General features: G+C 40.3%; 2 protein-coding genes across 3 annotated transcripts; both read right to left on the bottom strand.

The window, feature by feature from the left end:
- Positions 1-161: 161 nt before the first annotated feature.
- Positions 162-6,343, bottom strand: LOC125767022 (glucose-6-phosphate isomerase). Of its 2 annotated transcripts, none has more exons than XM_049433242.1 (5): positions 6,226-6,343; positions 5,779-5,975; positions 3,746-4,568; positions 3,409-3,654; positions 162-1,089 (listed from the first exon to the last, which is right to left on the bottom strand). In XM_049433242.1, the coding sequence occupies exons 2-5, from the start codon at positions 5,907-5,909 to the stop codon at positions 613-615; spliced, it is 1,677 nt and encodes a 558-aa protein (XP_049289199.1). In that variant the 5' UTR covers positions 5,910-5,975; positions 6,226-6,343; the 3' UTR covers positions 162-612. The 2 variants fall into 2 exon arrangements, with proteins under 2 accessions (XP_049289199.1, XP_049289201.1); XM_049433244.1 differs by lacking the exon at positions 6,226-6,343 and adding an exon at positions 6,094-6,211.
- A 6,282-nt stretch (positions 6,344-12,625) lies between these two features.
- On the bottom strand, positions 12,626-14,360 carry LOC125767065 (retinol-binding protein pinta-like). The gene is made up of 4 exons (XM_049433313.1): positions 14,137-14,360; positions 13,767-14,062; positions 13,316-13,691; positions 12,626-13,145 (listed from the first exon to the last, which is right to left on the bottom strand). Exons 1-4 carry the CDS (start codon positions 14,203-14,205, stop codon positions 12,882-12,884), a joined length of 1,005 nt encoding a protein of 334 aa, XP_049289270.1. The 5' UTR covers positions 14,206-14,360; the 3' UTR covers positions 12,626-12,881.
- Positions 14,361-16,902: the final 2,542 nt, after the last annotated feature.

Raw genomic sequence — 16,902 nt, 5'->3', positions numbered from 1 at the left:
TAAGATTGTCCTCACACGTTGGACTTGTTGTGCAATCTTTTAAGCTAAAATAGTTAAAAATAAGGAAAGAGATTTTTATACATATTACGCAGGTGTATCACATGTGCATCACGCCTTCGTTCGGGTTAATCTTTTACATAAATTTCAAACAATTATAAGGATTTGTTTTTAAAACATGGTTTAACATACATACTTTTTATTTGATAACATTATAGCGAAGCTACTACTAATGATATAATATTGCACCGCTTCTTTAGGTGTAGTGAACTACGCACCAACAGATTTTCCCTTCATATGCGTACGAGACCTGTTGTATCGCAATAGGAGGCAAGACAACTCTGACAACATCTACCCTAGAATGCGCCAGAACTAATGGCGTGAATAGCTTTTGTGTGTGTGGGTGTGTTTGTAAATGTGGTTTAGGAAATCTTCCCCAAAGGGATAACATCCAGCAAAAAAGTATTACTGAAAGGAAGATTAGTAAGGTGGGCGTGCCTACACTTAGGTGTGTGGATGTGAGGGTGTTATATAGTATTTTAGTTTCTTCGCCATTTCGCTTATTGTTATCTGCTTGGTTTAATAAATAATCTCCCCACACTACACGGACACAGTTTACTTCTCCTGGTTGATTTTAATGAAGTTTATCAACCCGTTGGTGGAGGAATCGTGCGTGGTAGTTTTGTTCGGATCGGCCAGATCGACCTCAATCGCCTTGGCCAACTGTTTGCCCAGCTCGACACCCCACTGATCGAACGAGTTCACGTCCCAGATGACGCCCTGCGTGAATATCTTATGCTCGTACATCGCAATCAGCGCACCGAGCACGAACGGTGTCACCTTCTTCACCAGAATCGAGTTGGTCGGCCGATTGCCGGTGAACACCTTGTGGGGGAGCAGCTTCTCCAGCGCATCCCCGGCCATGCCTGCCTTCTCCAGCTCGCCCCGTGCCTGGTCCGCTGATTTGCCCATCATAAGCGCTTCCGTTTGCGCCAGATAGTTGGCGAGCAGTATCGTGTGCATTGCACCGTCCTCTACCGGATTATGCGTCTGAACCGGTGCGATAAAATCACACGGAATAAGCCGTGTGCCCTGGAAAGAAAACGAAACAAAGGGAGGGAAAAAATCATTAGCACGTTTAAGAAGACCTGGTGTAAAAAAGAACGCAATTGTATAATATTGATTCTTCATCATACGCCACGTAACGGTCAATGGCCATTGAAAGCAATGGGCGAAACACGGTTTTATAGCCAGTGACCGATTCGGACGTTAGTGGGAATTTTGTGGTTGTTTTGGGTGCTAGTGATCAATTTGCAGAAAATTTCCATAAACATAAACACTATCGGTTGCTTACCATCAAGTGGACTGAAAGGTCATAACGGAACTCAAACCCAACAGTGGTATGATAAGGAATTTTATTCAAATCACTAACTCTTCTACTTAACGAAAGGTGGTGCGCATTGGTACGCAAAAGGAATGATCCCGGCCATTGTGTATATCAGGCTACAAAGCAATTGAATCCTCAGCCCACAACAGAAGAAACCTACCGGGCGAGTACCATATTTACAGCCAAACATCGGGGTCACCCTACATATCGCTTGGTCAATCGATGTTGTTAAAGTTGAAATGTACCGAATTTCCTTTTCTCACCATCCACGGTACGGACGGTTGAGGTTTTGCAGGACTAGAGAGAATTGTTGACTTCCTTCGCATTACCTTTACATTACATAGTACGGTAGCGTCAAAGCATAGTGTAATTGCCTGGTGGCATGTGTTTTGGTTCTTAACAGTACGTGTCAAATTGTGCCATACGGTTTGAGCATACTGAGACACAGTAAACAAAGTAAACTTTTAAGATATTTTTTTGTTATTTAAAAAAGTACAACAATTATCCTTCTAATTACTTAACCCCAACCGTGTATCATATACTAAATTCCCAAAATGATCCATATCATGAAGTTATGGAAAGACATCCAAGAAACTGAAATTGTACTGGAATTGCGTCCTATAACATGAAATTTTTGCGTTAAACTAGCTATTAACAAAGATATTGTACTTTTAGACTACTTTCAGGCTTTAATGTTTATTAAAGGAGCGTTCTTTAATGGGTTATTTAACTAAATAGGGTTCGAATGTAAAGTTGTAGAGTACTCAATTGAAGTATTAGCTATAGCTATTGTACCTAGTACAGTGGATTGAAAAAGCTTATCGGAAAAACCAAGCCTTTTAAACCCTTTAAGACGTACAGAAAAGTAGAGAACCGTCAATTATATGGGCTAAGTAAAGACATGATAGTTTATCGTCCCTTGCCTTTGAAAATTGCCCTTTGAGGACGAATGAACGGACATAGTAAAATTCTGAATTAATTTTATCGTTGTTTCTGGAGAGACTAGTTCTTTGTATGTTGCGTTTTTCGATTAATAACTTAATTTCTATTGTTACTCATTGCCTTACCAAAAGTAAGATTTATAACGCAGCGAACAAGAGAAAGATTAACACATTGAAATTCGATTGCTGAACCGTGAAAATTTACATCTCAAATCAACCCGAATCATGATACGGATCCTTCCAACAACACCGCACCTTAATTGCACCGGTAGATTTGAGCAAGCTTGTCCACACGCGACCACACGTCCACGATGGGCAATCTTCGCTTCGTCACCGGAAGGAAGGAAACGATAAATTACGCAGCACGCGGGAAAGCCGAGTGAAATGGTTGGGAAATTAGTGCTGAAAAATATGCTCACAATGTGCCACAGTCCTAACGTGTTCCGGTGGCAATCTGTTGCTAGTTCTATTTAGACGAGCACACAAAAAGGGAAACAAGCTGCTCGAAAGCTGAATCAGCAGGTTAATGATTACGAGTCAATTTGAGTTCGTTTTCGGTTATAGCAGGTCGTTTGCATACGCCATGGAAATTTTTCGGAGGTCGTCAAATTCTTCAACGAGTTAAAGCCATCCAACCACCCGGAACACTTTTTAACGACAAAACAAATGAGTCTAGTAATGAAATTAATTAATGTTGTAAATCTAGCTCATTAAAGAAATTTTCATGCCATAGTGTAGCCAGATTGTTTTATCCGACATTCATCATCAATCATTCGGTTGATGGCGAATATTTTATTGATTAAAACAGAACAAAGCAATAATTGTGGCACAATCTAGATTTAATATTTACGGCTATACTTGCACGGTATGGAGTGTCATCGGTAAGACGTTTACGGAACCTTATCACTATTATATACGTGATGCACTTATCAATACGATTATTTGTAGTGCCGTTTGTAATCAATTGCGGAAAAGATAAATCACATATTTCAAGATAGATTCAAGAAACTTTTGTTTGATATAAAAATATTTCTCATGGGCATATATGCAATCTATTACAAGAACTAAAATGGAACAACTTACCTGATGAATCAGCTGGTAGAACGCGTGCTGACCGTTGGTACCCGGCTCACCCCATACGATCGGTCCGGTTGCAAAATCAACCTTTTCGCCAGCCTTCGTTACACCCTTGCCGTTGCTCTCCATATCACCCTGCTGGAAGTAGGCCGCAAAGCGGTGCAGATACTGATCGTACGGCAGTAGTGCTTGTGTTTCTGCACCGTAAAAGTTCGAGTACCAAATGCCCATCAGCGCCAAAATCACGGGAGCCTATGCGGACGTACATTTTTACAGAGAATTTAAAAAAACAGATCAGTCTAGAGAATTGCATTAATAATTCAAAGTAAAAACTTTTCATTACATTCTCATTCAACGGTGCAGTCATGAAGTGATTATCCATGTAGTGGGCACCTTCCAGCAGCTTCTCGAAGTTGTCGAACCCGATGGCGAGCGAGATGGAAAGTCCGATGGCGGACCAAAGCGAGTAGCGTCCACCGACCCAGTCCCAGAACTCGAACATGTTCCTGGTGTCGATACCGAACGCTGCCACCTTTTCCTTGTTGGTGGACAGTGCCACAAAGTGCTTCGCGACTTGCTCCTTCTCGGTGCAACGCTCCAGGAACCAACGCTTGGCGGCGGTTGCATTCGTGATCGTCTCCTGCGTGGTAAACGTTTTCGATGCGATAATAAAGAGCGTCGTCTCCGGATCGAGCTTCTTGAGCGTTTCGGCAATGTGTGTGCCGTCCACATTCGAGACAAAGTGCGACCGGATGCCCTGGTTGTACGGTTTGAGCGCTTCCGTTACCATCAGCGGACCGAGATCGGAACCACCGATGCCAATGTTCACCACGTCGCTAATCTTCTTGTTCGTATAACCGCGCCACGCACCGCTGTGGATCTGTTCAGTGAACTCCTTCATGTGTTCCAGCACGGCGTTTACATCCGGCATCACATCCTTACCATCGACCAAGATCGGTTTGTTCGAACGGTTACGCAACGCCACGTGCAGCACGGCCCGGTTCTCCGTCACATTGATCCGCTCGCCATCGAACATGTCGTTGCGCATCTTCACGACATCACGCGATTCGGCCAGCTCTAGCAACAGATTCCATGCATCATCCGTCACCCGGTTCTTCGAGTAGTCCAGCAGGATGTCACCATCGTTCGGGGTCGTTAGCTTCAAACTGCAAGAAGCAAAAGAAAGTTCCAAAATACATTAAAATTTCGGTGCATTTTGTGCATTCTTGCATTGTAACTGATTGTGTAGCGTAAGGTGCGTGCCCTCAATAACGTTATGTCATGTGCCTAGGAGCGTACAAGTTTACTTATTGAAAAAGCAAAAAAACTTTCACAAAATACGAATACGAGTTTATGTTTTTTAATGCCATTCGTCCTTGTAAAGGTTAGGTAATTCATGTTGGCCCAGTTTAGTACATTAATAATGAACACAACTGAAAGAATCGGCATAACGTTCGATCGGTTAATGAAAACTATTGGAATGTTGGAGTAAAAATAAAGTTCCTCTGCGTCTTTTCATAAACCTTACAAAGTTCACCACATTTCGCTAAAGCCCGACCTTTAATTTATTAAACTATACCGCAATAATACAATAATTACAAAGAATAATTGTTTCACATGTTTTTATATCAATCAGTTGATGAGTATTTTAGATATGCTTTTGCTATCAAATAGCGTTAGCATTAATACTGCTTACACTAAAAAAAACTTGAAATATATTTAAACAGAAGAAAGTTACATCATATACATAGCTATTTTTTACTATTAGGTTTTTGCACAACTAATTTAATAGAAATAAACGAAAGCCACCATCAACTGATTTAATGCTTGCTCACTTAATGAATGATTATGACGAATGAAATTTTTAAAAAGTGTTGACTGAGGCAACAAATTACAGATAACAGGAAGAACTTTATTTTTTTGGTTCTCTTATCTTTTTTGCCAAGCAAATATTAAAAAAAAAAGAAAGTTCATTACCGCCATCGTTGCAAACCGGTAATATATTGGCGAAATCCTTTGCCTTACGTCATATTCCCATAATATTGCTGTATTACCTAAAGTACGTAATACATGTTGGAAAATTGCGTCAAGCGTGATTGGTACAAATAAAAATAAGCAACAGTTTGTAACAACGTATGCTTCAGGCGATTTGCTAACGATTTCGGTTCCCTTTCACCGACCGAACTGGTAGGGTTTGCTTCGTTGGCTGCGTTTGACCGTGTCGTTAGAGATCGTGGAGGTCAAGCGTGGTCGTTCGACATGATCGTGAAGAACGCAACCTTTGCTGTGTATGCGAGTATGTGTAATGGTAAACCGATTGGAAAAATAGGCAAAAGTACATCAAACGAACCACTGCCAATGCCCTTAAACACTTACTGGAACTTATCGAAACGGATATCATCTTCGTCGAACAGCTTCTTGATGTTAATCGACGCACCGTTCGCGTTGTAATATTCCTTAATCTGCTGATAGACGGAATCCTTCGATAGCAGTACCCGGTCCGACATGTTGCACTTTCACTTTTCCACCGATTTCTTGCTAAACCCCCGAAGTAGAAATGCAGCAAAGAACAACTGAAAAGTACACACAAATTGCACAAACTGATATTACACCTGATTGCACAGGAAAGGATCGAAAATCGGGCGGGAATTCGAACGCGAATGTAAGCTCGCAGGGAGTTTTTCGCACTACCGGATAGCTCGGCGGTCACTGTTTGTCTGACCACAGGGTTCACAAAGGACACCGAGCTGACCTCAGCGAGCCAATGGAGCAACGGGCTGGCTGGATTGGATACCGGAGTCGGTTGTGGTCGCAGAAACTCACCTTCCTTCTTTGCACGGTCGCGTTGGCTAGCGGTATAATGTCTCAATGTCAAATGAAAAACATTTGTTACTTTGAAGCTGGCTTGAGTTCGATCGCGTAACGCCAAGGGAAAACATGCGTGGATTCGTATTTGTATTGTTTTCAACCCAACTTCAAAAAACACGAATGACAATTGTATTTGTTGTTCTCTTTTTCTACAGTAGAGTCTCGATTATCCGGGTATTGTTTATCTTTTGTATTCGGCAAAATAAGGCGTTGTTTATATTATTGCACTTTTACAAAGTACGAGCTTGTTAACATAAAATAACACAAATTATGGTTTCAAGATAAAAATGATCAATTATTTTATAAAGGCATTACATTTTGATTATTCAAATTCTAAACCAGCAGCGAAGCAGAACGATGCTCTACTGTAGATAGGAAGCTCGAAATAGAGCGATAGAGAGAGAGAGAGAGAGAGAGAGGTTGACAACTCCAACGAAACTTGCACACTGAGAAATTGTAATCGAAATTGGTTACAATTTATTTACAACTCACATGACAGCCGGTAATTTTTTTTAAATATTTTCTTTGGCCACGTGTGCTGTAATATTTTATGTAAAACGTGAAACCTTTTATTTTTTTATAACTAAAAAAAAATGTTTCTCTCATGCTGCAAAGGGTTTAATATAATGGAAAGGTTTTGTTGCCGTAGTCGAAATTAAATTATGATTAACATGTAAATTTCGAAGCATCAGTCAAACTTTTATCATATCTTTGAAACAACTCTTACAGAAGAAAATTAAGAACAAAGAAGAAATAATCTTAAGAAGAAAATTCTTACAACGAAGCCTAACTCACGCGAACATTTTAAAATAATGTTAAAAAATGTGTTCTTTTAATTGAAAGAAAACGAAATGAATATGAGCAATTCATCAGGCAATCAACAGATCGAGTGAAAAGATCACCCTTTTCGATGTTTTGCACGTGATTTGTTTACGAAAAGTTAAGGAAAAAATATATTCTAAAGCATGTGATTTGCATGTCGGGGTACAGTTAGGTGAGAATGTTTACAATCACGCCTCAAGCAATGAACGAAATCAGGGTTCTAAATTGCCACTCGATTGTCGTTACTGCTTTGGGCATGTCGGGCGATAACAAAAATCTAGGCAACTTAAAATGTCCCCAAAACTCATTACGGTCCCACTCGGTTTGAAATTCTTTCTCCATCGAAAAGTTAATCCTTTAACTAGCTCATTTCACCACGGCACCACCTTCAGGAAAAACTGAAAATAAAAGAAACAACATTGTGAACTGTTATGAATATCACCCTTCTTTTCCTCACTCGTCTCTTTCTTCCTTTTAGGGTTGGATTTCAGTCAACCGAACTGTTCTGTACGGTCTTTTATTAATTACTTTACGTCCGCGATTTACCGCCGAAATGGTAAAATGGCGTGAAGTGCCAACTGGAACTTCTGGCACTTCTTCATCCCGCTGCTACCTTGCTAATTTATGCGTCTTGATTCGTAAGAAACACAAGCAAGCAAGATTTTACCATTCTTTTAGTTGAGGGTTTTCTGGTTTATGTTCAATACACCGTGTAGTTTCGGCGAAAGTTTCCACGACAATATGAGCTCTTTCCACGAAAGGTGACTGCGCTAAGAGTTTAGGAGCTACGGTGTAAGGTAACCGCCAACACTTAGACCACTATCCGGGGATACATTTCATTTCACGCAGTTCGCTATATAATATAGAGGAGAAAAAAACATCGATTGACCTTCCCGTACCATTTCACTCCATTCGATTGCGGTCCATAAATCCGACGAATCGTTTCAACGTCTGTTGACCAGTTACAGCTGTAATGGATCGATCTTGCGTGTGCGTGTGCGCTTGTATCGACGCCATTGTGCAAATTTGCGGTCAGTAGTAACGCGCCGGAAGTAACCGTACCGCGTACCGACCCCGTCGACATTTGTTGGCACGGAAATTGGTTCTGGTAACGATTAAAACGGCAATAATATTCGCTCGTGTTCCAGTGAGCAGAACGGTTAGGTAAGCGAATTATATCCATCCATCAACCGTCGGCACACGAGGTGTGCTTTAGACGACATCAGACGATTTATCGTAATGAACAGGCAAATGAACAACACAAAAAAATGCGTCTCACAAATGCGGGTGATATCGATTGTGATTATGCTCTTTTGTAAGTAGTTAACGGATTTGTATAATTTACTGCGCGTTATGTCTCGTGTGTCTAGGACGCTTTCTTTTGTAGGCAATGATGTATTCGTCTGCAGTAATAGTCAATATATGTGGTGCAATCAATGGTTTTTAATAACACTATAAACGTGTGCTGGTGGTGTGATATCAAGATGAAAAAGAGCTAAGTATTAGTAGGTTGGCTAAGGTTCAGGGAAAACCCTCATGTGTAATTCAGAGGAAATATTTTTCTCTCTTTTAGATTTTAATCATTCTAGACGTTTTCTGTATATTTTGTTGTTATTATTCCCAATTCGAAACATGACTAACAGATACCAGGCGTCTCCATGTGTAACGCTTCCATGTACACGTGGCAGTGGCTGTCCATAAAACGGATCTTAGCAATCTCTTAGAAAGAAGTGACCTCGATATTCAAAAATCGTTGGATTTAACATTCCCCGACGGTGAAGTAAATCACTCGTGAGTTATAAAACTCATGAGAAAAACAAACTTCAGCATGAGTGAGATTGTTTAGATACTTCTCACTGAGGATGAGGTGCCTGTCACTAGTGTTGGGTCAAGTAGCTCTTTTGCAAGAGCGGAGCGCACCGCTCTCGCTCTCTAAAGTGTGCGTTGGGCTTGAGGTAGCTCCACACGGAGCGCTGCACGCAGGAGCGATTCCTGCGATCAGTTACCTCTTTTTCCCGTGAGCTGTGCGGGAGCACGCAAAATAAGATGACCGGAGCGATTGAAATACCTCTTTCGCTCTTGACCCACAAACTATAGCCTAAGGAAATTTTCAAATTTTTTGAATGTTTTTTTTTTGTTTTTTATTCTTTTTTTCTTTTTAAGCATTATTTGAGTGAAAAGAACGTTATTGCAAAAATTTCGCGTTAAAATAGGTATATCACATTTTTCAATTTTGCAAAATTGCTCAAAAATGAGGAAAAATTTACATTTTCTCAAACAGGGTAAGGAACTTGGTTCCTCGAATAACTTCTGGCACAGACATCTGAGGGCATGGCCGTCCAAGAAGAAAATATAGCCATTGGTGCCATCTATCGACCACAGGTTAAAGATTGGCAATTCGTTGGATACCGACCGAGTTATAGGCAAAAGTTGGTGCAAAAATGAGTCTTATGAAATTTTCAAATTTTTATATTTTTTTCAATTTTTTCTGATTTTTTACTCTTTTTTATATTTTAAGCATTATTTGAGTGAAAAGAAAGTCATTGCAACCAATTGGCATTAAAATAAATCAATTTAAATTTTTTTGCAAAATTTCTCAAAAAAAATGGCAAGGGGTATCCCTTATGAAATTTTCGAGTTGAAAATTTTTTGAAATTTTTTTTCTCATTTTTTACACTTTTTTTAATTTAAAGCATTATTTGAGTGAAAAGAAACTCATTGCAACAAATTCCCATTAAAATATATCACATTTATAAATTTTGCTACATTGGTGAAAATAGAGGAAAATTTTACATTTTCTCAAACAGGGTATGGAACTTGGTTTCTCGAATAACTTCTGGCACAGACATCTGAGAGCATGGCCGTCCAAGAAGAAAATATAGCCATTGGTGCCATCTATCGACCACAGGTTAAAGATTGGCGATCCGTTGGATACCGACCGAGTTATAGGCAAAACTTGGTGCAAAAATGAGTCTTATGAAATTTTCAAATTTTTATATTTTTTTCAATTTTTTCTGATTTTTTACTCTTTTTTATATTTTAACCATTATTTGAGTGAAAAGAAAGTCATTGCAACCAATTGGCATTAAAATAAATCAATTTAAATTTTTTTGCAAAATTTCTCAAAAAAAATGGCAAGGGGTACCCCTTATGAAATTTTCGAGTTGAAAATTTTTTGAAATTTTTTTTCTCATTTTTTACACTTTTTTTAATTTAAAGCATTATTTGAGTGAAAAGAAACTCATTGCAACAAATTCCCATTAAAATATATCACATTTATAAATTTTGCTACATTGGTGAAAATAGAGGAAAATTTTACATTTTCTCAAACAGGGTATGGAACTTGGTTTCTCGAATAACTTCTGGCACAGACATCTGAGAGCATGGCCGTCCAAGAAGAAAATATAGCCATTGGTGCCATCTATCGACCACAGGTTAAAGATTGGCGATCCGTTGGATACCGACCGAGTTATAGGCAAAAGTTGGTGCAAAAATGAGTCTTATGAAATTTTCAAATTTTTATATTTTTTTCAATTTTTTCTGATTTTTTACTCTTTTTTATATTTTAAGCATTATTTGAGTGAAAAGAAAGTCATTGCAACCAATTGGCATTAAAATAAATCAATTTAAATTTTTTTGCAAAATTTCTCAAAAAAAATGGCAAGGGGTACCCCTTATGAAATTTTCGAGTTGAAAATTTTTTAAAATTTTTTTTCTGATTTTTTATTCTTTTTTAAATTTAAAGCACTATTTAAGTGAAAAGAAACTCATTGCAACAAAATTCGCATTAAAATATACCACATTTTTCAATTTTGCTAAATTGCTCAAAAATGAAGAAAATTTTACGTTTTCTCAAACAGGGTAAGGAACTTGGTTCCGCGAATAACTTCTGGCACAGACATCTGAGGGCAAGGCCGTCCAAGAAGAAAATGTAGCCATTGTTGCCATCTATCGACCACAGGTTAAAGATTGGCGATCCGTTGGATACCGACCGAGTTATAGGCAAAATTTGGTGCAAAAATGAGTCTTATGAAATTTTCAAATTTTTATATTTTTTTCCTTTTTTTCTGATTTTTTACTCTTTTTTATATTTTAAGCATTATTTGAGTGAAAAGAAAGTCATTGCAACCCATTGGCATTAAAATAAATCAATTTAAATTTTTTTTGCAAAATTTCTCAAAAAAATGGCAAGGGGTACCCCTTATGAAATTTTCGAGTTGAAAATTTTTTAAAATTTTTTTCTGATTTTTTATTCTTTTTTAAATTTAAAGCACTATTTAAGTGAAAAGAAACTCATTGCAACAAAATTCGCATTAAAATATATCACATTTTTCAATTTTGCAAAATTGCTCAAAAATGAGGAAAATTTTACATTTTCTCAAACAGGGTAAGGAACTTGGTTCCGCGAATAACTTCTGGCACAGACATCTGAGGGCATGGCCGTTCAAGAAGAAAATGTAGCCATTGGTGCCATCTATGGACCACAGGTTAAAGATTGGCGATCCGTTGGATACCGACCGAGTTATAGGCAAAAGTTGGTGCAAAAATGAGGAAAACTTTATATTTTCTCAAACAGGGTAAGGAACTTGGTTCCTCGAATAACTTCAGGCACAGACATCTGAGGGCATGACCGTCCAAGAAGAAAATGTAGCCATTGGTGCCATCTATCGACCACAGGTTAAAGATTGGCGATCCGTTGGATACCGATCGAGTTCTAGGCAAAACTTGATGCAAAAATGAGCCTTAGAAAGTTTTCATTTTTTTAAGATTTTTAAATTTTTCATTATTTTTCACTTTTTTTTAATTCAAGCATTATTTGAGTGAAAAGAAACTCATTGCAACCAATTGGCATCAAAATAAATCAATTTAATTTTTTTTGCAAAATTTCCCAAAAAAAACGTAAGGGGTAAGCCTTATGAAATTTTCGAGTTGAAATTTTTTTTTTAATTTTTTCTGATTTTTTATTTTTTTTTAATTTAAAGCACTATTTAAGTGAAAAGAAACTTATTGCAACAAATTCCCATTAAAATATATCACATTTATAAAAATTTTGCTAAATTGTCCAAAAAAAAGCCAAGTCTATAGCCTTAGGAAATTTTCAAATGGGAGCGCATCGCACAATCGCTCCTGTGTGTAGCGCTCCGTACGGAGCTACCTCTTTTTCCCGTGGGCTGTGCGGGAGCGCGCACAATAAGATGAGCGGAGCGATTGAGGTACCTCTTTCGCTCTTGACCCAACACTACCTGTCACTGCGACGAGTTAAGGAGTGAGTTAACTCATTATTATATCTCACTCACTCTGATTTCATACTGAACTCTAAAGTTCCTGTAGCGCCTTGGAACATTATCCTTTGTCCGGAGAAGGGAAAAATAATATCTTCAACAAGATATTATTTAACATACACTACATTAATTCTGGCATCTAATAAGCGTGCTCACTACATATTTTAAAGAAATACTTACTACATTCCACATGCTATAAACACATTAAGAAATAGAAGAAATTTTCCTTTCTGCGAAGGTAATAACTGGAATTAATTTGAAACACCATCGATTTTATTCCTAACCTATAAGAGTTATACTCTTATTTGATTGTTATATTACATTATTACATTAATTACCGATATGTTTATCTTATCAATGTACTTATTAAATCAAAGCAAATGTAAGCAATTATTCCTCTTTTGAAACTGATAATAAAGCTCGAGAATCTTTCTGCACACTTGGCAACAATATTAAGGGGAAATATTTTATGATACAAATCAGTGTCATAGCACAAAGCACAGTCATTCAATCGAACTCTAGCTTCCGGAACGTTCCTGCCGTCCCGAACAGATCTTTCTCTTCCGCTAGTGGGTTTGTGGTTCTTCGTCGGCCTTCGTCCACACCGAGCGATTCCTCCTCGATCAGGTACGTCCGGTTGTCTATGAGCTTCTGTTCCCAGTCGTCCACAAACTGTTGTACCGGTCCGAGATCTCCACCGAGCTCTGCCGGAAGTACAGACTTGGGGAAGTACTTGTGCAGCGACTCTAGACTGTAACCGTGCGATACAATCTGTTGCGATAAAGGAAAATTGAAACCCAATTAGATAACCGTACGATAGTGACCGTGTGTGTGTACATATGAGAGCAATAACTCAGCAAGATGGGAAAATGGTTCCTTATCGCGAAACAATGGGTTACGCACGCGATACGGCGGATGCATCCAGAAGGCATGATACGTACCGTACGCTTACGATTCTTTTCCGTCATCAGTCCCTTGAAGATGTTCAGCACGATGTCGAAGCTTTTCGGTGTGTTGATAAAGTGGAACCCCTTCTGCCGGAGGGGCGACGCCTGCTGGTTCAGGATGGACGCTTTGCGCAGGAACGAAAGGTTGAAGTTAAACAGATGGCTGCTAGAAGAATGGCCCAGATCGATGATTGCTGCCTGGCCGCAGATCATCATCTGATCGTCATCCCGCAGCAGTAGGTCACCGATCATCGTAAACACCTTTAGAATGTCGGGGAAGTCACACACCTCTCCATCGAACGCATCGCCTCGTATAAGAATGATCTTTGGATCGTCTGGGTTAACGGTTTTAGGTAGTGGCACCGTTACACTGCGGAAATTAGCACACGGTCAGTTGCAGACGGTTGGTCCACTTTGTTTTTCACACGTTCACACGAAAGCTTACCCCATTTTGATGACTTTCCGCAAGAACGGATCGAGTGGATCACGGTTCCGCATTACCTCCGGCAGTACGGATCGAATCGTGTAGTACGTGTCGAGCTTTTGCTTCACCCGTTCCATGCTGTGCTTGCAGGAGCGTAAAAATCCAAGCAAAAACTGTTCCTCCATCCGACCACGGATGTGTCCGGATTGTCTGATCCAGATCTTTAACATTTCCAGCTCCTCTGCTATGATGCTTTCCTTTTCGTTCAGTTCTTCCGCCGCTTTGCGTTTAAGACATTCCGGGATGGGACGAACGGTCTGGAATCGCAACGACCAATTAGAACATTACACAGTTTAACACCTCGCCGTGTCTAACAGCAATCATCACTTACGATCATTTTTCTATCCACAACCGGTGCCGAGAACACTTCGTTCGTTAGTGATTCCACCTTTACGCTCATCGTGTTTTTTTGTTTTGTTTTCTCCAATTTTCAAACAGCGCTCACCGACCGGTAGTTACCACACGAGACTACAGTGCGTTACTGAACGTTTCATCTGTCCAGACCATGTTCCATATACGCGTACCAGCGTGCAACCGATCACACACATTTCGTTTCGGCTGGGCTGTTTTGGATATTTGATCTGATAAGATAATGGAACCGGCGCTTCTGGAACCGTCCAGCTGTCCACGTTGTGTGCGAGAGTTCCCCCGGCCGCCGGTCAGGTGCAGTGGAAAGACGTCCCGTGAATCTCGGCCATCACCATCACTACCACAGACATCCGTACATCAATCCGGTTTCGGTTGAGATAGTGCTGCACGATCATTGTTTTGTGTTGGGGTGACTTTCGCCTTGCTTCGTGACATGGCAGTGTGGGGCTTGCTGACGGTGCAGTTTCGATAGATACGCGGAAGTTCATTAATACTATAATGCGTGGCACAGTGTGGCATTTTTGGGGGGTGATAAAATTACCTTCTAATTTGTTCTATTTTATGAATCACTTGCGTGTGAGGAAATTGCAAATAAAGAATTAAATGTTTAGTGGTGTAAACGCATGATTGACAGAACTTTGCATTGATGCTAAACAAATTTTCCCTATCACTCATCATTGCACTTCAAACGAACAATCTCTCCATCCGCTATGATGGATTGTAAATATTTATAACGCTAAGGAGTAAGTAAAGATACTTGAAACAAACATCTGCACTGGAGAATACTTAAAACTGATAACGGCATATGAGCACGTATGATAACACTACACTACTGTAATAGGACAAAAGGAGGAACTAAGCATGGATATGAAACGATTTAAAATAATTGAGCGATTAGAATTCGAAGGTAAATTAGTGAGATGATATTTAAATATGTGAGTAAATAAATAATAAAAAAAATATTAATGCTAAACTAAGTTATATAATAATAAATATTGAAATTAAAAGCAATGATGATGATAGTAGTATTTTAATTTAATACTTCAATAACATAAAACGCTAAATACTTAACGCCTTTAAAAAAGAATTTTCCTTTAATTTATTTAATTGAAGAAGAAAAAATAAATAAAAAAATAAAGAAAATAAAAATAAATTAAAAATTTTAAAATTTCTTAAGGCTATGGTCTTAGCTTTTTTTTGGGTAATTTTGCGAAATTTTCTAAATTGATTTATTTCAATGCCAATTGGTTGAAATGCGTTTCGTTTCGCTCAAATAATGGTTTAAATAAAAAAAGAATGAAAAATAACAAAACATAAAAAAACCGATTTCCGATGCAGTTTTTCTCCTCTGGAGGGTGGGTGGGTGGTGGTAGAAGATCGGTAAGGTGTTTTCCACGCTCCTCTCGACGAGACGCGTCGATTGAGGGGTCACACGATGGTGTAACTAGATGGAGGACATCCACCCGCGCATTTCCGCCGAACACTCCGAAGCTGTAGCTCGGCTAGAAATCGGTCAAAACACGGAAAACCCGATTTCCGCTGCAGTTTTTCCCCTCTGGAAGGCGGGACGGGGGTGGTAGGTGGTCGGAGAGGTGTTTTCCACGGTCCTCTCGACGAGACGCGTCGATTGAGGGGTCACATGTTGGTGTTTGGCCGGAAAATGTTTTACTCCCAAAACGCTTTTCCGGCTGGTGTGCTCTCAGGGTATGGAAATTGGTACGAGTGGGAGTGGAACTAGGTGGAGGACATCCACCCGCGCATTTCCGCCGAACACTCCGAAGCTGTAGCTCGGCTAGAAATCGGTCAAAACACGGAAAAACCGATTTCCGCTGCAGTTTTTCCCCTCTGGAGGGCGGGACGAGGGTGGTAGGTGGTCGGAGAGGTGTTTTCCACGCTCCTCTCGACGAGACGCGTCGATTGAGGGGTCACATGTTGGTGTTTGGCCGGAAAATTTTATACTCCCAAAACGCTTTTCCGGCTGGTGTGCCCTCAGGGTGTGGAAATTGGTACGAGTGGGAGTGGAACTAGGTGGAGGACATCCACCCGCGCATTTCCGCCGAACACCCCAAAGTCGTAGCTCGGCTAGAAATCGGTCAAAACACGGAAAACCCGATTTCCGCTGCAGTTTTTCCCCTCTGGAGGGCGGGAGGGGGGTGGTAGGTGGTCGGAGAGGTGTTTTCCACGGTCCTCTCGACGATACGCGTCGATTGAGGGGTCACATGTTGGTGTTTGGCCGGAAAATGTTTTACTCCCAAAACGCTTTCCCGGCTGGTGTGCCCTCAGGGTGTGGAAATTGGTACGAGTGGGAGTGGAGCTAGGTGGAGGACATCCACCCGCGCATTTCCGCCGAACACCCCAAAGTCGTAGCTCGGCTAGAAATCGGTCAAAACACGGAAAAACCGGTTTCCGCTGCAGTTTTTCCCCTCTGGAGGGCGGGAGGGGGGTGGTGGGTGGTCGGGGAGGTGTTTTCCACGCTCCTCTCGACGAGACGCGTCGATTGAGGGGTCACATGTTGGTGTTTGGCCGGAAAATGTTTTACTCCCAAAACGCTTTCCCGGCTGGTGTGCCCTCAGGGTGTGGAAATTGGTACGAGTGGGAGTGGAGCTAGGTGGAGGACATCCACCCGCGCATTTCCGCCGAACACCCCAAAGTCGTAGCTCGGCTAGAAATCGGTCAAAACACGGAAAAACCGGTTTCCGCTGCAGTTTTTCCCCTCTGGAGGGCGGGA

Source organism: Anopheles funestus, chromosome 3RL (assembly GCF_943734845.2).
Source record: "Anopheles funestus chromosome 3RL, idAnoFuneDA-416_04, whole genome shotgun sequence".
Lineage (NCBI taxonomy): Eukaryota > Metazoa > Arthropoda > Insecta > Diptera > Culicidae > Anopheles > Anopheles funestus.
The sequence above is the reverse complement of the archived record's forward strand: the minus strand, read 5'-3'. Positions and strand labels throughout refer to the sequence as shown.